The following is a 24,066-nucleotide window of genomic DNA, read 5'->3' on the forward strand; positions in this document are numbered from 1 at the left end:
GATGCCTTTCTTTCCACTTCAGCAGTTTAATAATCTAGCACATGGCTGCTTCTCGGTACTCAGCATTCACCTCCCCAATACTGAAGAGGACATGTGCTTTGGCTTCAGAATTCCATTTGCAGCGTTAGAAATGCATATTCCCTATGGAACAACATTTGTTTGACATAACCATTCATTTTTATTACCTCTTTAAATATGTTTATCCAGAGTTATCAATAATCATAAATAACTATTCTCATCTTGTTCTGTTTTTTTCCAACAGACAAAATTGCTTACCCAGTACATATTAAATCTCGGCAAGTATGATCAAAACTACGACATCAGAGACCGTACAAGATTTATTAGGCAGCTTATTGTTCCGAATGAGAAGAGTGGAGCTTTAAGTAAATATGCCAAAAAAATATTCCTGGCTCAAAAACCGGCACCACTGCTTGAGTCTCCTTTTAAAGGTACTATTATCAGAATATACCTGCAAAATATTTGTTGTCTAAAAAATTACGACATTATATCCCATTTCTAACCTGTTTAAAATTTATCTCTTAGAAAATATGTGATTAGCATATGTAAATATATAAGAACAGTGTGCTTTCTACTCATTCATCTGTTCTCCAACGCAAGCTTTATAGTAGTTCATGTTTTTATAGACCTTATTTACCTAAAGAATTTCAATCTTCTGATTTTATTTTTATTCTAACCAGATGACTTGGCTGAACAGTAGATAAAAGCTGTGTTGTTCTTGCAGACATTGACTTCATCTCTGTTTTAAATAGATAGCTTTGTTTAATAAGGAGTATATAATTCAACTTAATACTTAGTTGTTATTAAATAAATAGATTCTGTGTACACTAACATAAGCTTTTCCAGGAAGAATTATTTCATAAAAATATCCCTTTATATTTGTTTGCTTTTCAAAGATGGAAGTTGACTTATTTTCCCCAGCGTTTTAAAAGGAGTGTTTATTTTCTCAGTTTAACAAGTAGCCATTACAGTGGGAATCAAATGATTATATACTTTGGTTTTCATATAGTTTCTTATTTAATGTTGTAAAGCGATAAAAAGCAGTTCAGTTTTGTAGAAAAACTTAAAATTCTGAATGTGTTTGTGGCAAGACATGTATATGGATTGTTTAACTGTGCTGTCATTCTTAATATTCACAGTAAAGTAATTTTTAGAGAAGCTACATATCAGAGCAACACCTCTAAACACACTGACTGATTAGCTTTTTTATTGACCATTATGGGGGAGATTATTATAATCTATGGACTGAAATCAGTTTTTTGACCTATGAAGAGCTTCCTAGTTTATATTTATTCCTTGACATTTGAGGTAATGTGCCAATTACCTTGAGCTCTGATTAGGATTGTTCTCTGTTATATACAGCTCATATTGTTTATTTTATATTTTCCTCTATTTTAATAGGTAGGGATCATTACCAGCTTGGCACTTTGTCTCATACTCTCAACACTAAAGCTACTGGGTACCTGGAATTATCTAATTGGCCAGAGGTGGCGCCTGACCCATCAGTTCGAAATGTAGAAGTAATAGAGTTGGTAAGTTGACCTTTCTGAAATTAATTTTGTCAAGCAGTGGGAGATTCTGGAATAACTATTGTTTTATATAAAAGCTTTTTTGGTGGATTGAAAATTGCTCTGGTATTTCTAAATGTAATGTGTTAGACATATCTTGCTGCTATGGGAAATAAATATTGTAGTATTCCTATGTCATTGTACATGTACTGTTCCTTTTCTTCAAGGAAATAGAGAATGGAATTCTCTGCATCAGTGCCACCCACATTTGTGGTATTGCATTTGTAGTTGTGTAGGTTCAATTTCTAAGGTATTTAGTTTCATTGGGTTGAGCTTTTCCTACTTAGTTTAGAGATTCGTAAGCTTCCTGTTAATGTTTTCTAAATCATTTTTGCTGTCTCTTCCAGAAAAACCATACAAAGTGTTCTTCTCGATTTTCTGATGAACCTTTTTTACGTGAAGCCTAAACATAAATAGGAAGCATCATGTACCAAAAATGTCCTTACACAAGGTCACAATTAAAATGAATAATATGTTGCTTTCACATTAAAAAAAAAAAGCTCTCTATATAAATAACCTTTTCCTAGATCTTTAAAACATGTTGTCCACTAAAGTAAGAGAATTAGTGTTCTTTCCTAGTATTATCTCTTTCTTTCTTACATAAACAAGAGAAATAAAGAGAGGGGTCTTATGATTGTCTTTAGAGATTGATTATGTGAAATATATCTGATACTTTTTTAAGTAGAATTAATAAAAAAGAACAGTTAGGTATTACATCCTGGATGCTTTTCTGGTAGAACACATATTTTGAACTAGGATTCAGATAACCAGTCTTTCTCACTAATTCCTATGAGAAAGTCAGTTAATCTTCTTGCCTAACTTTTCCATATACAATGGAAAAAAAATATTACTTTAAATAGAAGAATTTCTGTAACAGGCATAGCTTTTTTTTTTTTTGCCACACTGCACAGCTTGCAAGATCTTAGTTCCCCAACCAGGGATCGAAACTGGGCCACAGCAGTGAAAGCATCAAGTCCTAACCACTGGACTGCCAGGGAATTCCCCAGGCATGGCCGTTTAATTTGATTCTTTTGAGAAATATGTTTCTCTTAACTACACAAACTTGTCTGGCTTTGGAGTGTGGCAAGAGCAATAACAGCTGATAATGGCTCCATTTAGCAGACCCTGGAGTATACTTTGATAGTTTTATAAACATGATCTTGTTTAAACCTCATAATGATTATAAGTGATGGTTATTGTTATTCCCATTTTGCAGATGATGAAACCAAGGTTCAGAGAACTTAAGTAAATTGCCCAAGTTCCCATAGCTAGTAAGTGATGGAATTGGGATTCCAACCCTTATCTGAGTCCATTGTTCATTCTCTTACTGCATTTTATCATGTAACATGAGGAGAGGAAGCTTGAGCTTGTTTGCAAATCTGTACTATCCTTAGTATTTAACACCACTGTTTTCATGCTGTGACAAATTCTCTCTATTTAGAGATGATTTTTTAAATTATAAAACTTATTAAAAACAAGTTGCATGCTCCTCCTTGCAACTAAGTTTGGTGATTTCCCCTCAAATCTACATACTAGGGGCTTCCCTGGTGGCGCAGTGGTTGAGAGTCCCCCTGCCGATGCAGGGGACGGGTTCGTGCCCTGGTCTAGGAGGATCCCACATGCCGCGGAGCGGCTGGGCCCGTGGGCCATGGCCACTGAGCCTGCGCGTCCAGAGCCACAACAGTGAGAGGCCCGCGTACCGCGGGGAAAAAAAAAAATACATACTACTCTTAAGTATTCTTCAAAAAAATTGGCTTACTTGTGAAACTTTTGGTCAGGTGCCAGAATAAAAAGAGCATGTTCTTTGTTATGATTCTTTCACAGAAATACTGTCTCTCCTAATTTCTTATGTCTGTTTGTTGTTTTTATGGTTCTGTCCTTTTTCATTGTTGGGTACATGATGTTTTGGTCCAAGTAGAATCATCCTTTTATCCTACCCCCGCTTCCGCCCTATCCTTCCTCCTTGCTGCCCCAATCCACCAAAAAAAAGTAAAATAAAAATAGTTTGTCATCTCAGAAATTAATAACAATGCCATGCAATTTAATTTGGTCTCAGCAGTACCCTTATATTGGCTGATAGATTGGTTGGTTGGCTGGCTTCTTCTATTTTCATGTGCTCTTCTAAGCATTAACTATCTTATAGGGACAGTACTTAAATAACCTATTTTCTTATATTCACTTCACCTGTCCAGTTCAACAGATGCAAATTGATTTCCTTTTCATTTTGCTGACTACATTGTGAAAATTAATAATTGGTAGCTTATTATGGAGGATAATTATAATTGATAGAACTTGGTTGGAAAAAACTGTCACTCTCCGTTGATGCCATGCAGAAAACCGTTTCAGTCTGTTGGTCTCTGGACATACTGACTTAAAATTATACTATAGAGACTCAAGTAAATATAAAAATAATGCACATAGTTTATTATAAGATGCAGCTGCAACAATGCAGAAAGTACTGTTCACATAGTCTTTCATTCTACCTCACCCCTCTAAAGTCCCGTCAATGTATTTCATGCACGTAGTACATATGTTATCCTAGTTTTACTATAAAGTGATCTTACAGGGTCACATCTTGTTACTATGAAATATAACTTAGTAAGAATAATGGCCTAGGCTTAGATAATCTGATATTTTAATCAAAACAACATGGGGCTTCCCTGGTGGCGCAGTGGTTGAGAGTCTGCCTGCCGATGCAGGGGACACAGGTTCGTGCCCCGGTCCGGGAAGATCCCACATGCCGCGGAGCGGCTGGGCCCGTGAGCCATGGCCGTTGAGCCTGTGCGTCCGGAGCCTGTGCTCCGCAACGGAAGAGGCCACAACAGTGAGAGGCCCGCATACCGCAAACAAACAAACAAACAAAAAACCCATGAAACCTAGTCCATTGACACTAGAAGTCACTTTGCATTGCATACTACCATTTCCAGGATATCAGATATGATATATATTTATGACACCAGTAAGCTTTCAAGATTCTTTATAATTTTTTTTTGCTTAGTTCTAGAAAATTCTTTTCTCCCCAGTTACAGAAAAACTGTCTTTTGCATATCAAGGGTATTTTGCTTTAAAAACACATCTACTATCAGTTACTATCAGTATTTTATCCTACATAGGAACTTTCAAATTAGTGCCTTGCTATTTTCCTCCTCCCTTTTCCCTGTTATTTCTTTTGCTTAGAATGATACAATTATCATAGTCATAAAAGACCATAACAAAAAGTAAAATATTTTTATTGTTAGTCTTTACCCTTTAAAACCTAAAATTCCATGAATAGAGAGTCCATGACCATGTCAAACTAATATACCCCTTTGAGCATAGGAGCCTGATTTTCCTTATATGTTGACTCAGTCTTACCCTGAAAGCCATAGTCTAATTAAGTAATTTTTTTTCCTATAAATTGACTTTACACACTTTTTACTAGCCTTCAGAAAAATATTACTTGTTTGGATTTAAGAAAAATATGAACTTCACTGTTCACTAAATATAGGAGAAATTTGTTTATAGAATACTATCTTTATTTGTAACTGGAGGACAGAGCATTTTAAATATACATAAAAAAAGAAAGGAATACTGCTGATCTTATGTTAGTATCTTATTCAAATATATTTGAGTAATTTTTACTTATTTTTCTATTATTGTCCAGATAGTAGCTTTCCAAGTCACTGAAGCTTATCCTTTTAAGCAACATATCTTAAGCCCATAAGCCCTCTAGATCAGTGGTTTTCAAACCTAGCTGTACACTATAATCATACAGAGCTCTTTAAACAAAACAAACCTATGTCAGACCTGCACCAGACCAATTAAATCAGAATCTTAGGAAGTGAATCCCAAGCATTAGCTTTTTTAGTATTAGTATTTTTATTTTTGTTATTAGTATTTTTAAAAATATTCTCAGGTGATTCTGACATATATCCAGTGCTGAGAACCCCTCTTGAACAAGAACCTCTATCCTACTATAAATTTTTTTACAACAAAATGTTACTCTAGCAGGCTAGCACATAGTAGAAGCTCAAAAGTGTGATAAATAAATGAGTCTTAACCGTTCTTGACCTTTTAAAAAATATACATTTTCTTGCCCTTTAAAAGAGAGTGTATGAAGCATGATTTAATTTTTTCTTAATGAATCAAAGTCACACTTATGAAAAAAATTTCTTTTACTTTAGTACACTGTATTAAAGTTTTTAAGGTGCTATCACCCAACTAATGATCACTGTGCCAGACACATTTAAGGTATATCCGTGTACAAAATATTCAAACATCTCTGCTCTCCAGAAGCTGACATTCTAGCAGGGATAGACTGACAGTTAAATATACAAATTGTATACAGTAGTATGTTAGAAAGTAATAAGTGCTGTGACCAAAAAAAAAGACTAGAGCAAAGGAACATCAGAAGTACCAGGCATGGGAGGTTGGAATTTTAAGTAGAGTGGTCCTCCCTGAGGTGGCATTTGTACAGAGAATTGAAGGAGGTGAGGGAATGAGCCACGCAAGTCATGTTGGGGGAGGATATTGGCAGTAGGAACAGCTTTGGGGAAAGGCCTGAAGACGGGAGCATGCCTGGGGTGTTTGAAGACACTGTAAGGAGTGGCCGGAGGGGAGTGGGCAGGAGGGAGAGCAGCCGCAAGAGGACCAAGAGGACCTCAGGCACGTAGGGCTGAGCAGAGTGCTGTAAGAACTTCATTTTTTCTGAGTGAATGGGAGGCCTTTTGCAGCATTTCAGACAAAGAGGGACTTGACTAGAGTTAATCAAATCATTCTAGCTGCTGTGTTGAGCCAGCTTGGAATGGGGGATGGGAGGTGGGCATAGATACAACGCAGCCGGTTAGAGACTGTTGTAATCCGGGAGAGAGAGAGCTCTGACCAAGGTGGTAGTTATAGGCTTTCTTGATGCATTAGATGTTTAGGATAGAAGAGAAAGACAGAAGCCAAGATTCTGTCTTGATAGAACCCCAAGGTACCCCAGGGTTCAGGCTCTTGAGATGGTATGGGCTATTTATTGCCTACACTAAGTATTTTCTTTCTTTTTTTCTTTTACCTCAGTATCAAGCTGTGAACTTGAATTTCTTACTGCTGTTACTATGTCTGCCTCTAATTGCCCTCATCTCTTCTAGACTGTCTTACTTTAGTTTAAATCTTCTGTAGACCAACGAATACACAAGTGTTTAAAATCATATGTTAAAACAAGGTTGTTGATCTAACATAATAGGCTCTGAGTGAGAGTTTATGTCCCTCTGCTTAGGGGTAAAGGGGAACAAACCAGTGTCAGGATTCTCAGAGTTGCCTTCTCTGTTGCGGCTTTAAACTTCCTTCTGGGTTCACAGAGTATTCTGAATGACTAGTTTACCTGAAGACTGAATCCCTTAATGAGAATTCATTGATATTTACATTTTTTTTTTTTAATCAGGCAAAAGAATGGACCCCAGCAGGAAAAGCAAAGAAAGAGAATCCTGATAAGAAATTTTATTCTGAATCTGCGGAGGAGGAAGAGGACTCTTCTGAGAGCAGCAGTGACAGTGGTGGGGTTTTAATTCATTGAAAAACATTGTTCACTATAGCTTATATGCTGTGCTTCCTATAGACCAATAAGGCCTAGAACATAATATTCAACAAGCTGGTTTAAATGAAGTTTATACCATTACAATAATTCCTTTCACTTAACATATCACTGTTTTCAAAGTAATTTCTAACGCCTTTTCATTTGACATTGCCTCTTGGACCCACAACTAATAAATGATAGAATTGAAACGGGAACGCATGCTTTTCTGAATTCTAACCCACACTGCCTGTGATATTCATTAGCATATTGAAAAATGTAATTTTATATTTGATAAGCTTTAGTGGGGCCTCTAAAAGTAACTTTTCTTTTGTATTGGGTTGGCCAAAAAGTTCATTCGGATTTTTCTGTAAGATGTTACAGAAAAACCCAAACGAACTTTATAGCCAACCCCCAATAAAATGTAAAGTTTATTTTTAACCTTGAGCAGTCTGTTCTTATCCATTTTTTACTCTTTTACTTCTACATGAAAGCTAAAATTAATAAATCTCTTGTGTATTATAAAGAAACGAAGAGCTAAAAAGATTGAGGGCAACCACATGCAATGAAAAAAATACTAAACAGGAAGGGTCTAGAAGTCCTGAGTTTTAGCCAGGCAAATCGAATAAGGCACTTACCTTCTCTACATCTGATAAATGAAGGGGTAGAGTTAGATGCTTTTTAAGTCTCTTCAATACTGAAAGTCTGAGTGATTTGCATAATGAAGTATATATAGGAGTTACATACTCTTATTAACAGTTAGCCCAGTAAACTTATCTGATCCAAGACCAAATGACATCTCTTTCTTTTAAAACCTTTATTCCTTGGGAAGCCAGGGCTGCTCACTAATTACTTGGTCATCCATTACTTGACATTAAGGTAATTCATTCATTTTTTCCTCTGTTTCCCCTGTCAAAATCTTTGTTTTCAGTATCCGATAAGTTAATCTGTGGTATATTACCTTCTGAAGTAATATGCTGAAAAATGGGGGAAATTACTTCAATCCAAAGAGTTAATGCTAAAAAATATGGAATTTCAGGAATGATATAGACCATTGAGAAAGACATGTTGTGTAGTTGAGTGTTTCATATAGATATTTGTCTCCATCCCATTTATTCACAAGCTCCTGTCTGTTTAGAGTCTAACCTTTTTCAATACATATTTGAAGTATTCCATTAACATTATGGCTTTTCATGGGATTATCTGAGTACTTATAATAGGGAGTCATGTCAGAGTTCCATTCTGGTTACCAGAGGAAAGAGAGAACTTTTCTCATTAGAAGTTACCAGCTTTTTTCAAGTGAGCATGCCTTCTTGAGGATAAATGAATTTCCTCAAGGATTTACCTAACTTGAAAATTTAAATAAACAGTGCCTGAAGTGAACTGGACCCAGATTCATGTTGAACTCCCATGTAATAACATGAGAAAGTAACTTAGATGCTATACTTTCTTATTTATTTATTTGTTTATTTATTTATAGCATAAACGATTTATCTAAGTTAATATGTACGTGTGCTTAACTTAGATATCACAACAAATTCAAAATATTTTTATTCAGCAGTTTTGTTTTGCCTTTGTAAAGTTTGGGTAAAATAAATTTTGCTCTCTGTAAAAGCTGATGATAAAGAGTGCCTTACCATGAGGCAGGCACTGTTGTGTCCTCATCACCTTTACGTGTTTCAAATCATTTAATCTTCACAACAGCTCTTTGAAGTAGCCTTTGCTGAAAGGAAAACTGAGACCCAGAGAGGCTGAATAACTTGCTCAGTCTTACAGCTTGGTACACGGCAGGGCCAGGGTTTGAACTCGGACATTCCAGCTTGAGAACTCATGCTTATAACCACTTCAAGCTGTTCCAAAAGAATATAGGCACTGCTAGCTTTTCGCTGTGATACATGAATTAATCCTCATAGAGTAGCTATTATTTACCTATTAGAATACTGTTTTAATTAGAGGTTACATTCCTTCCTGAGGACATTTCATCAGATAGATCATAGGCCAGGACAACAGTTTGTCCTCTTATCTAGGATACAACTCTGCACCTATAATCATTTCAACTAGTAAAAAAATTATGCTTCATGTTTAAAATACACATAAATATACTATATGTATCACTTCTGCAAAGAGCCCTAGTATACCATAATTTATTCATAAAACATTTAACTATATAGTGCCTCAGTGTAACTTTATCATTTCTTTGACCTACGAAAGACTCCTATACTAGCTAAAATAAGTGCTTTTTAGGTAGTGATGTTGCTTTATTGCCTTTGAATTTAGGAATTTTTGAAGATGATTTGAATGACTCATTTCTCTCGCAAAATTGGTTCCTAAGAAAATTCAACAACCCCTTCCTTTTCTCTAAATAAAATTTCTCATTATAAGTAGAGGAATTAAAATTATTTCTTATTCTTATATCATGCTCATAATCATTCTTTAAATAAAAAGTTTTTGCCATAGCTAAAATACTTATGGGTTTGAAGAGCAAGATAGGCTCACTTTGGTTTAGTTGGTTGATCTTTTCTTTGCCTTTCCCCACTCACTAGCAGAGTGCCTTCTCTGTGCATTGGAGTCCCGCCATGCTTACCCTGCCGCAGGGTTCAGGAGTCTAAGTGACCAGAGGACAGAAATAGGAAATGTGGAACACCTGGGGTCCACTAAACTAAAATTCAGCATCTGGTTTCATTTGTGATGAATGTTGACACTTACTTGTGTCCTTATGTATAATTAAATGGCTATAAATCAAGGAGCATCTGGATATCTTTTTTTCAGAGAGTGAATCTGGAAGTGAAAGTGGGGAACAAGATGACGAAGGAGACAGCAGTGAGGACTCCAGTGAGCACGAGAGTGAGAGTGGAAGTGGGTCAGAGGCAGAAAACAAAAGAGCAGCCAAGAAGAACTCCAAAACCAAAGGAAAAAGGTGAATTATTTTGTCAGAATTTCCTTCAAAAACATTCTTTGGTCTTTTCCCCCGGTCTAACATTGAGTGAGAAAATAAGTGTGTGTGTGGTTTTTTTTCCCAAACAGATTTTAAATCTTGTAATATTAATTTAAAATACTAATTCATATTATTCTCTTACTTGTAATGCTCAGTTTTCATTTTGAACTTGAAAAAATCTTGGGGTTACATTTTGAAAATTGGTGTAACCTTGGAAGGCTGAGTTAAGTGATCAAGCAGACGGTATGAAACACTTAATTACCTTTTGAAGCAATTTCGCTGAGGGTGAAAATTAAATCCTTCAACACTTTGCCATTATGTAACTAAGACAATTGATTTTTCTAAATAATGTTATATTAAAAAGATTATGATCCAAATATTAGAGTCAGGGGCTGTGAAGGAAGACGGTCATAAGATATTTAAGTGTTAGCACTTTTTAAGATCTCCCATTATCAACAACATTATCATGTATTAAAGTGTCATTAAAATTTTGAGTAATTGGGGCTGATACCTTGGATTGTCTGAGTCTGTTTTCCCCACTGCTGTCAGCGAGTGGCCTCTGCAGACACGATGGCCCTTTCCCTGGGAGCCTGCTGCCCGCGCACTTGACGAGCTTGCAGCCTAGCTCAGTCTTGGCTGACAGCACTGATTGGGGCGCAGTACGCTCTCTGCTCCTTTTATTACAGACAGTAATTAAAGCAGCTCGCCCTGCCACTTCCATAACAAACACAGCATAATGCTCTAATTATGACTTTATTAATTTAAGTCAGGATTTAATGATTTTAAAAGTGATTTATATTGTTTTTCCTGTTCAGAACAAATGAAATCTGTAGGTTAAATTAATACAGGCTTTTCATCATTGCAAAGTTAAAAAGCTAGTTACCAGTAAATTCTTTTCATTAGATTAACATCTGAAACTCTAAGCAGTAAGGTAAACAATAATTACCCATCAAAATTGAGTGATGCAAAGCAAAATAACACTTTTACCTTCAAAATCTTATCTTAAAGGCTAGAAGTTAAATATATTCAGAATCATTTACTTGTTGCAGCAAGTGAGTTACTTGATTTGTAGTAGCCTTTTCTTAGAGAGAAGTTCTGTGCTTCTAGTTTAATATCAGAATATCTATAATTACATAGTTTATAAAAAGTGTCTTATTTCTTAGAAAGGGAAGTTATGTTCAGTGCACTAAATATCCTTTCCAATAGCAAAAGTCAATATACTAGAAATTTATAATCATAAATTGTAATAGTTTCATTCTTTTTTTCTTCAGAAATAGACTCTTTTTTAACCCGTTTGAATTTTTAAAAATTGTTTATTATACGAAAGGAAATCTCAGATACATTCTAAACCTTATATTTTTAAGTACATGTTTTAACCATTAAATGGGGGATAATAAATTGCCATTCTTTGCTAGGGGAAGAAAAAACAACAACATACGTTTTAGTCATCAAATATAATTACATGTGTTCTGAGATGTTACCATGACTCCATGTTTAATAAATAGCAATCATATTTCCTCCACAAAATTCAATTCAGGGAAATATTGAGTCTTCCTTGCCTCACCACTCTCCCTCCCCGTGTGTTTTTCTGCTTGTCTCTTAGAATTTTTTTTAAAAACTTTGCCAGTATAACTATATGATAATTTTTTAAAGCTGAGGGGCTTTAAGTATCTTCAAAGCCACCCTTTAGTAATCGTAACTATTTATGACTAACTTTGAGTTTTATACTCCAAAGTATTTTCATTGAAGGGAAATACTCCAAAGTATTTTCATATTGGGTAGTGGAGAAAATATGGTCTTTATAGTAAGACAGACTCGAGATTAAATTCCAATTCCACCCCTCCTGGCTATGTGTCCTTGAGCAAGTTACTTAGCTTTCCTGAATATTATAGGATAATAATGCTCCCAGTAAGAATATGTTAGAACATCTGAATTAGATAGTTGCTTATGAAGTGCCTAATACTCTTTGGTACAAGATAGATTTTTTTTTTTTAACAAAGTGGATTTTTAAAACAATACACACACACACACACACACACACACACACACACACACACGGTAAAGAGAACTAGACCTTCAAATTTGAGCAAATAAAAAAGACAACAAGGCATCTCTTTTCCCCTGAGAGAAGACCTTTTGGCTATCTTACATGTTATCTCTTCTTGGAGACCTACTTCCCTTGCCTTCTGCCTGCCTTATTTCTCTTTTTAAACTCATGTGTCTCTTCCTCTAGAAGCATTCCCACTCTCGGTCAGGTTTGTTTAGATGCTTCTCCAGGTGTTCTCATGACACAGTATACTTTATTACTTATTATTTTCCATGCTTTATTGTCACTGCCAGCTTACTTCTCTGTATCCTCCAACGGATGGTAGACTCTATAAGGGAGTACATAGAGATCATCGGTATCTTGCTAACCTCTGTTATCCTTAGCACCTAACATAGTGCCAACGATATGGTGGGCAGTCAGTAAATATTTGTTAAGTAAGGGAGCGAGTGAACAAATGAATGGATAGCATCAGCACTTAGATTTGATCGTTTGGTATTTTAAAACTTTATATCTGATTATCTTACATTTTTAGTAAGACTTAGAACATTAGAAGAATTCTGTTTTAAACCAGTTAACATTTTCTCATATGATATGTTTAAGGGTCACATTAGGGGACATATGTTAATAATTTTCTTGGACAGAAAAATCTATAAAATGCAACTCTATTTCAGCAAAAGTTGATGTATAAATATTTAAATTTATTAATGAATACTTAGTATTTTGAAACAGCATTTTAAAATCAGCCTATCTTTGAAGTTGTTAATGTTAGCACCTAATGTGTATTTCTGGTAAATCAAACATTTAATTATTAACTATTTTCTATTTATTATATCATTCAGTGTTATTTTATAACCTTTTGCATTTGAACTGTGTGTGATGTGGTATAATTAGTTTTGAATGGGTTCTGATTTATTTGGTTATAGGTAATACTACCTTCCTCATTTCATTAACATGTTCTGGAATTTTAAAACCATTTTTACTGTCTTTCTGTACACTAAAAAGAAATGGTTCTCAGTGAAATACACTTCTCTATAAAGATTTTGGTTCACAGGCAAAATGGACAAATGGTAACACTTGTCATTTGTTTTTTCAAACTACTTAAGCTTGTTTATATAAGTATCTAATATTTCAAAATTTGTTATTCTGATTAGTGATTCTGAAGATGTGGATAAGGAAAATGAAAACTCTAAAACCTCAGATTCTTCCAATGCTGAATCTAGTTCAATAGAAGACAGTTCTTCAGATTCTGCATCAGAATCAGAATCTGAAAGTGAATCTGAATCCAGAAAAGTTACTAAGGTAAGAGATTACAAATTTTTGTAACTGAAAATAAATAGTCTTATAGTCTTTTCCCAATTACGAATAAATATTTCTGAAAATTTGTGTTTTGTTGAGAATCAAGAAACCAGGCAAGGAATTTAATATGTCACTGACAACTAAAACAAACACCATCTTTATTCATCCACACCTGTGATTTTATTTTGTTTTTTTCTAGATTATCGCTTCCCTTATAATTCAACTCTGCAGAGAAGTTAGAATTTAACCTCACCCTTTCCAACAAAAATTAGAGACCTCAGTGTTATGAGTATGACTTTTTTGTTCTTGGCTGTGATGTGACAAGGGAGGCTTTTGCCAAAGGGGAAGTAAAGGGAAGTCACAGAGATAGTATTGAGCAAAGAAATATAAATGTACATGCATCATAAGAAATTGAAACTAATATGCTTTTTAAAAAAATAGTAGGCATTTGGAAATAGAATATTTTTAAAGGTTTAATTAAAGAGTATGCATTCTTTAATAGTTAATAAAAATGCAGTAGCCATATATTTAAAACAAATGCAAGAACCACTTATAACAGAATGATTACGCTTTTTGGTATAATATTTGTAACACCAGAACTTGTCTGCTTAGCAGCAAAAACTAAAACCATGAATTGGAAAAGTGTAGTTTTTAATACACAATTCAGACCTAATACATATCTTTCTGATCTTTAATTATTATTCCCTGCCTATAAATGGATCATGGTGTTGCTAGGTTTCAAATGCAGTGGTTTTTATAAATAAATGTATTATTCCATATGTTGAAAATATGGTCACACCTTGCCCATTATTGAATTCAGTTTCTTTTTAACCTATATTTTTCACTTACTTGTTTTGGTAACGTGAATTTCTTTAATGTTATTTGAGTAGCCAAATATGAAAATAAATTCATCAAGGTAATAATTGCCCTCCTCCATCCAGAGATTTATTGTTAAGGAATAAGCGTATTCAAAAAAAAAAAAAGAACAAGCATGCTTAAAAATTAGCTAGTATTTGTCTTACCTTATTTCAAATATTCTTGAATATTGTAAAACCTATTTGAAACTTAAATTTATATTTAAAACATATCTGTGTAGTATGTAATCTAGGCTTTTTATTTTTCAAATATTCACATAAAATCTTAGAGATTTTTAGGTTTATTAATCTGGCCTCTTATAAAAACTTATCACACAGTGAGTTTGATATCCTCTCATTTCCTACTTAAATTACAAAAAGCTTAAGATGTTATTTAAAATAAAAGAGCTTTAGGGCTTCCCTGGTGGCGCAGTGGTTAAGAATCCACCTTCCAGTGCAGGGCGCACGGGTTCGAGCCCTGGTCCGGGAAGATCCCACATGCTGCAGAGCAACTAAGCCCGTGCGCCACAACTACTGAGCCTGTGCTCTAGAGCCTGAGAGCCACAACTACTGAGCCACGTGCCACAACTACTGAAGCCCACTCACCTAGAGCCCATGGTCTGCAACAAGAGAAGCCACCGCAATGAGAAGCCCACGCACCACAAGAAAGAGTAGCCCCTGCTCGCCACAACTAGAGAAAGCCCGCGTGCAGCAACAAAGACCCAAGGCAGTCAAAAATTAATTAATTAATTAATTAATTTTTAAAAACCACTTATTAAAAAATTAAATAAATTAATTAATTAAATAAAGGAGCTTTAGAAATTGAAAATAAACCCAGAGTAAGAAATCTGTGTTTTTTAAAATGACCAAACAAGAAATTAAGTAATGAGAAATGGGTGGAATTAAAGTGAGTTGTTCTTATGAAGTTTTGTAGAAGTTGAAAAATTGTAGACTTTAGTGCCTATATAGTGTTGGGCTTTAGGGGACCCCATTAGAATGCCACAGAGGTACCCCAGCTCAGAGATTCAATTTATTTCTTCTTTGGTGCGTTCAACGATCAGATTAAATCTCTTAATAGTTGAAAATATTTTACTGTAGAAAATCAGTATAAAATTTCAAAGTAATGCAGTGAGCCAAGACTCTTGAGAAATTCAGGTTTTACTCACATTGTTGATAGTTTTATGTCTATGTGTTTTGCTTATATAGTTGATTTTCTCTATATTATAATGCCTTTCCTGTCAGTAACAGGCAGATAAGCTTGTTTGTTTTAATTTATATTCTCCACCTTGGAGCCACCATAACTGTTTTTTTTTCTATTTCTTTCTGAGTGATTTGAAGTGTACCATGCAATTACAAGTGTACCAGTTTTCTAATAATGGGCAACTCTATAATTGTAGGAAAGTCCTCCTTGCACCAAGTGTTGTGGCTTCTGCTCTAAATTATGAGTAATGAAGGCAGATGGTGGGTGCTTTACCTTAATTTAGCATGACAGTATGTTAGAGCTGCAAACTCATCTGCCTTAAATCTGCAGCCCAGCTAAATCTATACCTTTACTCTCTCTCTTCCTTTTCTTTCACTTGGACAATGTATTTTGGGGATATCGAGCATGAAAATGGGAATTTGAGGGTATCTTGAATATATGGCTTTAAAAACAGTTCATTTTATGGTGGTCCTATGAGATAGGTATAATGTTCTCCTTGTTGGAAGATAATATCTTTATGCTTCAGTTTCCTCATCTATAAAGTAGAAATGCTACTACCTACTCTGCTTTTTTCAAGTGTTATTACAAAAAAATCAAATGTGAAAGATCAATGTAAAGCCCTGTATAAATATAAAACAGCAGTGTTAACATTTTTTAACTTGAACATTAATTCCCTGAGAGACCAACAGTATTAGAGTTACAGAAACCAGTGCTAAAAGGAACCGACAATTTTTTGTAACTCTTATGTCTCCTGCATTTTCCAATTCTTTTTATACCATTCAAGTTAGGAATTAACGTTCAGGTGTGACCCCTTACCTGCAGCCTGTGATCCCATCTACTTTTTGCAGAAGACTGAGCTGACATTCACTGTAAGCATATCCCACCTCTGTGCTCTCTGACACACAATCTCTATTTACCCTCCTCCTTTTTCTTTGAATGGAGCTTTGAGTAAGCTATCCCTATCCACATAGCCGAGAATAAGTCCTATTTCCTTTTGGCCTTGTTTTGTAGATAATCATCTGCGTCCATTGTGCCTTCAATCTCTTTTTTCATTAATTTCTCCTGCACCAACCAAAGCACTCAAGGCTTTCCTAGCATTTAAAGAGAGGAGAAGGGAGTGGAAGAGAAAGACAGAGAGAATGTGTGAAAGTGAGAGTTCAGAAGAATAATCTAGATATTCTCCAGCCACTACTTCTTAACCCAATTATTTCTTAGTCCCTTTTAAATTGGTTTCTACTCCTATCACTTCCTGCAGATATTGTTCTCTGAAAAAGTCAGCCGTGATCTTTCTCCAAACCCAGTGATCTTCTCTTAGTTTATCCTTCTCTGTCTTTTTATATGACTATTCCCCTACTATTTGAAATTCTCTGCATCCTTTTTCTTCTGACTTTTCTGACCCTTTAATCTTTCGGTTGCCTCACTTTTTACCTCCTTCTGACACCCAAGTGTGAACATTGCCCCGAAGTTAGTGCTTTTTAGTACACATTTTTTTCAAAAATATTAATTGATATGAATTAATTTAGTCCTTTTTTTCCTCTACAATTTACTGTTGTGAAACTCATTAACTCTCTTTTTTTTTAATTAATTAATTTATTTTTGGCTGCATTGGGTCTTCATTGCAGTGCGCAGGCTTCTCATTGCAGTGGTTTCTCTTGTTGCAGACCATGGGCTGTAGGTGTTGTGGGCTTCAGCAGTTGTGGCTCACGGGCTCTAGAGCACAGGCTCAGTAGTTGTGGCGCACGGGCTTAGTTGCTCCGTGGCACGTGGGATCTTCCCGGACCAGGGCTCGAACCCGTGTCCCCTGCATTGGCAGGTGGATTCTTAACCACTGTGCCACCAGGGAAGTCCCTCATTAACTCTTGTAGCCTCAGCTAAAACATTTATCTGAATTACTTCCATGGTAATATCTCTAACTAAATCCCTACAACTGTAACTTTTCTTCCCAAATTCAAACCAAATTCTTAGACCTCTTAGGAAATGCTGGTTTCCCAAACCCAATATAGCCCAAAGACATGATCTGTCATTTGGTACCAGCGTGCTTTCTGTTCTCCCAGATTTGTAGACCCATAATTGTCCTTGACCCCTCCCTCATCCTGTATGTGTACACAGTTGCCAAGTCTTAGAGATCCTGTGTATTATTTTTGATATCTGTTTTTTCTTCTCCTGCCACCACCATTGTAGATCAGCTCTTCATGACCTTGCCCATAGACCATTGCCTTTGGTCATTCTCAGACACTTCCCCAACCCCAATCCTTCTCTACAGCTGCCAGATTAATGTCAAAGTTAACTATAATGATGCCTCATTGTCATTTGAGTTCAGTAAACTCCTCAGGCTAGCATGTCCAAACCCACCTCTCCAGTCTTAACCTTCTTTGTGTTCCAATCCCAGTGGACTATTTGTGGTTCTTATGCTGTATGCTTTTCTGTTTCTGTGCCTTTGTTCTTCCTTTTACATCATTTCTCTTATTACAGAAAATATAAGCTGAGGAGAAAGTGGCCTTATATCAAGGGTAGTCCCTCCACTTCTCCTAGTTGAGAATGACTGCATGGAATGAAGATATTACTGACTAGAGGGTATTACTCATGTGAATGGTGTAGGGACAGTCAAGAGGGTGAGAACCACTGTTGAATTGTTTATGTTCCGAAAGTGTTTGTCATTCAGCACCATACCCTAGCATATCCATAAGACACGAAACTGCCGTCATGCATTCTGGTGTCATGTTTGTTTGTTTCTGTTATTGATTGGGAGATGTCCTTGTTTGAAGTCAGATATTGTCAGTAATGACCAAAGAAAATTATCTTTCTCTTCAGTTAAAATTATTTTGATGGGCAAGCATATTTTTCTTTGTAGATGTTCTTTTCTGAACCAAATTTAATAAATATTTTAATGTGAGTCTAATCCTTTTTATGAACTAATTATTTTGCCCTAAATGATACCTGTAACAAAATTAGTTTTAATAGTTCCGTGTTTTCAGTACTTCACATACTTCACATGGTGTTTAGGAAACTTCCTGTTTGTTTGTTTACACAGAAGCGTGGAGAAAAGAATTAGTAATACAGGCTACATTAAATCAGGAAGAGATTTATATCACTTTATCCTGTGTTTTACTGATATAATTAAGTTATATTCTGCTTGTAGTTAAAATTCTGTGTCGAACAGATGGTAAAATTTTTATTTAAAATATTTTTTTTAAGTTGTCAGGGTTGTTTTTTTCTTTATTGAACCTAGACTTCAGTGTTTTTATTACCAGCCAGTAAGTTAGAGTGTTCCCACTGACTATAGTTATTTCCACCATCACCTTGTTAGTCCCACTCTTCACACCTTAACTGATGGAGTAGTTCTGATTATATCTTCAGTGTCTATGCACCAACTGCTGAAGATTTAGATAAGCCGTGATTTAAAAAATAAAAATTTTAAGTCATAATTGTAATTTATTGTGAATAATTTAATGTATTTTCCTTATAAATATTAACAGCATTTTAATTACATAAACTGTGTATAAAGCATAATAATCTATCGATGGAAAAATAATATATTTAATATACTTGCACCTAATAGCATTAAGAGCATTTCCATATTTGAATCAAAGATTAATATGTGTACTAGCTTTGGGAAAAATAGTACTGTCTGTATATACCTAGCAGTGTTTGAGATGCTCTTGTCAGTGGTTTTTATCACACATTATAGGGATCTCACAAAACTTTGCTAGTCCCTTTTTAAGAGGTGCAAAGAAGCTAATTAAATCTTTTACGTGCTCCATGGAGTGGTCACAGGTCTTGAGACTAGTGTACAGATGTCAGTAAATATTAAGATACGCCTCAATAAAAGATCTACCGTGTGAAAAATTCTTGGGTATAAATGTGGTTTGAATAGACTGTGGATAAGAGTGAAAGGAACTATTTTCTGATTAGCTGTCTGCCCTATTTGTGAAGTAGGAAACAAGTTTTACTTGTGTTTTTCCAAGTATTTATGATTGTTGCAATTACATAACTTCTGTGAAGATTGTGGAATATTGGGTTTTACTCTGACAATTCAAAGCCTTGCCTCTTTCAATTTATGTCTTTTCCAATTTAGTTCATATTTTAATTTCTTCAGAACAGAAATATCATTTCACTTCAATTGAGATCTTTAAATCAAAGTGAATGCCATTAAGCAGGCTTTCTTATTGAAGTAGGTATAATCTAATAGGGAAGATTTGTTTAACAGTTTAGACTTCTTTTTAACTTATATAGAAGTCTCAATTTGCTGGCAGTGTACTTTTATTTTAAAGCACAGTGTAAGTGTGAGCCTCAGATTTGTAAAATAAGATGTGTTAGATGACTTGAAGGCAAGAGAGTCATTAAATTGTCTTTGGTTGGTAACTAACTGAAAATATTTCATGCAAATACCTTGCCCTGTGAGGCTAGAAATAAGCCTTGAATTTTTGTTGGTTTCAAAGCATAGTGTGGGTTTGACAATCTATACATACCATTTATCCTGTTTTATAGTTTTAAATTTCAAACCTCTTTATAATGGTTTCCTCTTAGGAAGCATTTTTGGTGCTTTTTGTGTCAGATCTTTTCTGCTTGCTTTTTTTTTTTTTCCAATCAGCATGAAGATGAACATGCGTAATAGATTTTTTTAAATCGTTACAAGGTATATTATTACATTTTTTGTTTGTATTATTTGGAGCTTAATAAGTATTTCCAGGATCTTTTATTTATGATTTAAAATGAAATATGTTAAACAGAAATCAGTTTCTTAACCCTGTGACTTTGTATTTCATTTTTGGAAATGTTGATGTGTTGAGGTGTATAATCGAATACCATGGAAACAAATGGAGATTTGAGGATGATGAATTGATAACTACGTATTTTTGTAGTGAGATTTTAAGATCAGTTACTGTTGTCCTTATAAAAGTCTAATACAGTCACTCAGCTGTTAAAAACCTAATCCTCTATTTAAAAAAATATACAAAAACAAATTGTCTATCTTTCTGCCTGATCTCTTCTCAAGTACTAATACAATGGAAACAGTGGGTGATCTGTCAGTATGTTTGGTTTGTCAGTGATGGTTTTGTATAAATATTGGGAGGGTAAGAAATAAAATTCACACAGTAAAATATGATTTCATCTGCCTTTTCTCTGCAGCTCCATGGCTCATGCTGCGGTGTGAAATTCTCATTTTACACACTTTGCAGGCGGAGCACATGAATTATGCATTGAGCAAGAAAAATCTCCTGCCTCAAGTCCTATATGCATTTACCCAGGTTCTGTCTCTATTACCAAGATGAATTGCAAATGGAGAAATATTTGATGGAATAGGGCTCTTAACTTCTTTGTTCAGAATTCAGATTTTTATTTTTATAGTAGATCCTTTAAGTATGAACATGTTTTGAACTTACTGTGGATTTTTTTAAATGAAAAATGAAATATAAGAGAGAAATGCCAAACACATCACGAGGCTTTTTATAGCCTTGATTTGGAATGCAAGGCTTTTTCAGTTCGGTAGAAATGACCATTATCTATTGCTAATGTTGTATTTCAGTCGCTGGTTATTTGCTTTACTCAGAAAGTCAATGAAATTCTGTCCTTTTGAGAGCCTTTTTTCTTTTTGTTTTAGGCTTCTAATAAGAGATTATGCCAGTTTCACATGCAGCTCTGTCCTGTGTTGTATGTGACCTGATGTGTGTTTAATAGATATTGTTACACACTCCTGGCTGTGAAGTAGAAAATAAGGTATATAGACTTGCCTCCAGCTTTAACTTTGTCTTGATTTGATAGATTTCTTATTTTTCAGGTGGGGAGGTTACATTTCCATAAAGACAGTCATGCACCATTGTAGCTTATAGGAAGCTACACCCATTGTGCTCAACATAGCATTTTGATAAGTCACATGGTGATAAGCTTTTTGTTATATGTTCTTTCTTCACAGGAATGTTATTCTTGTTGAGATGGCATATTCATTCTGAACCTTTTTCTGTTACTTGCAACTTTTACATTTCAGCTTCAAAACTAACTTTTTTTTTTCCCAATCCTAGAAATTGTTATTTATTTCAGGTATGGAGAGAGGGGCAAACATTATTTGTTTTGTTTTTAAATAACGAATGAAAATTAAAACCCACCTAGATGCTTTGGAGTTTTCAGTGGCAGAAATAAATATTTTGAAGAAGAAAATCAATGCTGATGTTTTTAGTAATGTGTATTATTGTATGATCCTTGAAAATAATTTTTCTTTATATTGACATAAGGGAAAAAAGAAGCAGGACTTAAAATCATTTAAAAATGTTACCTGATGTATTATTTGATGTATTGCTTTTGTTCATGTATATGCACTGTTGTAAGAGCTCTAAACCATGTAGACTTTAAATGATGGTAAAGTACACTTTGCTTTAGTGATACCTTTCTGTAGTTAGAGGAATACTTCAAAAATATTTGTAGTAATTTACATTAACAATAAGATATAAACTCCTTTGGTAGATTACAAGTTATCTGAAGGCAGGGACTAGACTGTCTTGGCTGTGTTACTTCCATTGCTTAGCACAGAATCTGTTAAAAATTCTATACACATGTATTGAATGAATGAATGATTGAATAAGTGAACAAAAATGTTTTGGCAAAAAAGTTTTGGCCTTCAATTTGAGAGGTTTAATGTAAAAAAAAAAGTACACATTATAAAGGTAACGGTGACCCAGATACATCTATTTAATACCCTAATCCTGTTGGTCTTTAATTGTTTATAATACTACTCAGTACTGTGCCTTATTTTTTCTTTTCTTTCTTTTTTTAAGGTTACGCGTCTTTTCTGAATCTCTAACCGAACTGTGAATACCTCAGGCTTAGGGATCTAGTCCATGGGTATCCACATTTCAAAAATATAGTAGACTGAATAAGCAAATTTTTGGTTAGGAAGCCCTAATTAACTATGTGCAGAAATGGTTGAGTACTTAGTCTCCCCAAAGGAAAACAGAAAAGAAAATAAATGAATTCTTTTCAACCCTAAAGAGCAAGAGCCTGAAAATATCATTTATAGATTTTAACAAATACCTTTGGCAAAAGAAGTCTGATGCAACCCAGTGTTGAAATATAAAGTACCTAGTACAATGCCTGTCACAAACTACATCTCAGAAAGGCTAATCTATCACAAGCCCATTGACAATTTCAGAGCTAAGCATGTATTGTTCAAGCATTTCTTTTTCTTAAATCAACTTGTTTAAAAATTATTTTTGAGAATGTTTGTACATTTTCTACCAAAGAGCCACATTAGATTTTTATGTTAGCAAAAAGTTGTCAGATTATAAAATTTACTTTTAAATTTTCTTCTGAAGGTCTTTTTTAATCTCTAAATAAAAAATATTTTAAAATAACAGTTTGCATGGTAGAGAAGAAATACCACGTGCCAACTAAAATAAAAATTTTGATTCAAAAAAACATTTCACATAACCATATAGAAGCTTAATTTGATTTTTTTTTCCCCTTGGAAGACTAAGCAAAGGAAAAAATGTTTGTTTTGAAATGTTAAAAACTACTTTATAGATTTTTTAACTAGAACATGCAATAAATGAAATATTTATTATTTTGTAGGAGAAAGAAAACAAAACAAAGCAAGATAGAAATCCTCTTACCAAAGATGTTTCACTTCTAGATCTAGATGATTGTAAGTATTGAAATTTAAATTTTTTCTTCTGTACTTAGTAATAGTATTTTTCATTTTTATAGTATCTTTCATTAACATGTCTCAAAATAAATAAAAAACTATTATGAAAGACTTATGGATGTGATTAGGCAAGAAAATTTTAAAAGTTATTTCTATTAGTATTTTTTTCCATCATTCAGTATATCAGTTTTGTATCACCTGAATAAATATAATTGGTCAAATAAAAGTGCACCAAATTCATTTTAAGATTTTTTGCTTTAGTAATTTATACTTGCTTTAGCAAGTAATTATCTGTATCTCACAACTTCTACATTTTTAAATGTTGATTGTGGAGATCAAGACATCTAATTTAAGGAAGTAGAGAATTAGGAATGTAATTGGAAATGTAAAGGACACCAACCGTCTTCTACTTGCCACACTTAGGGTGGGAACAGAAACGAGTACAAACCTTTTGGAATACAGTGTAATTTATACGTATCAATATTTTAACTGCAAAAAATCCTTGTCCCAGCAAATTTACTTCTAAGAACTTAGAATCCTACAGATATGCCCACCCAGTATGCAAAGATGTATATTCAGCTCCCTTTAAATTCTCCTGCACTGTGAGAAAGAGATAGAACTAACTTTGTTGGTAGGTAGATTTTGCATTAGAGGAAGAGTAACAACACATGAGATTTCTGAATATTAAACTACTGTCATTTTGCAATATAGTTTTCCTGTGCTAGAGGTGAGTTATGTATTTATGTCTTACTCTTTCATAGAGCTGTTCTATTTATATTGTTTACCTGGCCTATTTCCAATAGTCATGGCAAATTCCTACTGTAGAGAAATTAAAATATATAATACTGAGAAATACGTAACAGAGAAATTAGAGATAAAATTGGAGCCAAGTTTGAATAATTTTATACCTGTTGGCAAAGATGTTAAAATTTACATCATTTCTCACCTCCTGGCTAAGATTTTTAAAGTAACGTCCAG

At 34.4% G+C, this 24,066-nt stretch overlaps 1 protein-coding gene across 3 annotated transcripts in view; it reads left to right on the top strand.

The window, feature by feature from the left end:
- AP3B1 (adaptor related protein complex 3 subunit beta 1) overlaps positions 1 to 24,066 on the top strand; it is a 274,430-nt gene that overhangs the window by 169,362 nt on the left and 81,002 nt on the right. For all 3 annotated transcript variants that reach the window (XM_060009263.1, XM_060009260.1, XM_060009262.1), the window contains 6 exons: positions 263 to 449; positions 1,420 to 1,550; positions 6,991 to 7,102; positions 9,889 to 10,036; positions 13,253 to 13,400; positions 23,016 to 23,088. In XM_060009263.1, the coding sequence (XP_059865246.1) occupies positions 263 to 449; positions 1,420 to 1,550; positions 6,991 to 7,102; positions 9,889 to 10,036; positions 13,253 to 13,400; positions 23,016 to 23,088 (799 nt within the window). The remainder of the gene's footprint in view (positions 1 to 262; positions 450 to 1,419; positions 1,551 to 6,990; positions 7,103 to 9,888; positions 10,037 to 13,252; positions 13,401 to 23,015; positions 23,089 to 24,066) is intronic.

The sequence above is a fragment of the Delphinus delphis genome, chromosome 3 (assembly GCF_949987515.2).
Source record: "Delphinus delphis chromosome 3, mDelDel1.2, whole genome shotgun sequence".
Taxonomy (NCBI): domain Eukaryota; kingdom Metazoa; phylum Chordata; class Mammalia; order Artiodactyla; family Delphinidae; genus Delphinus; species Delphinus delphis.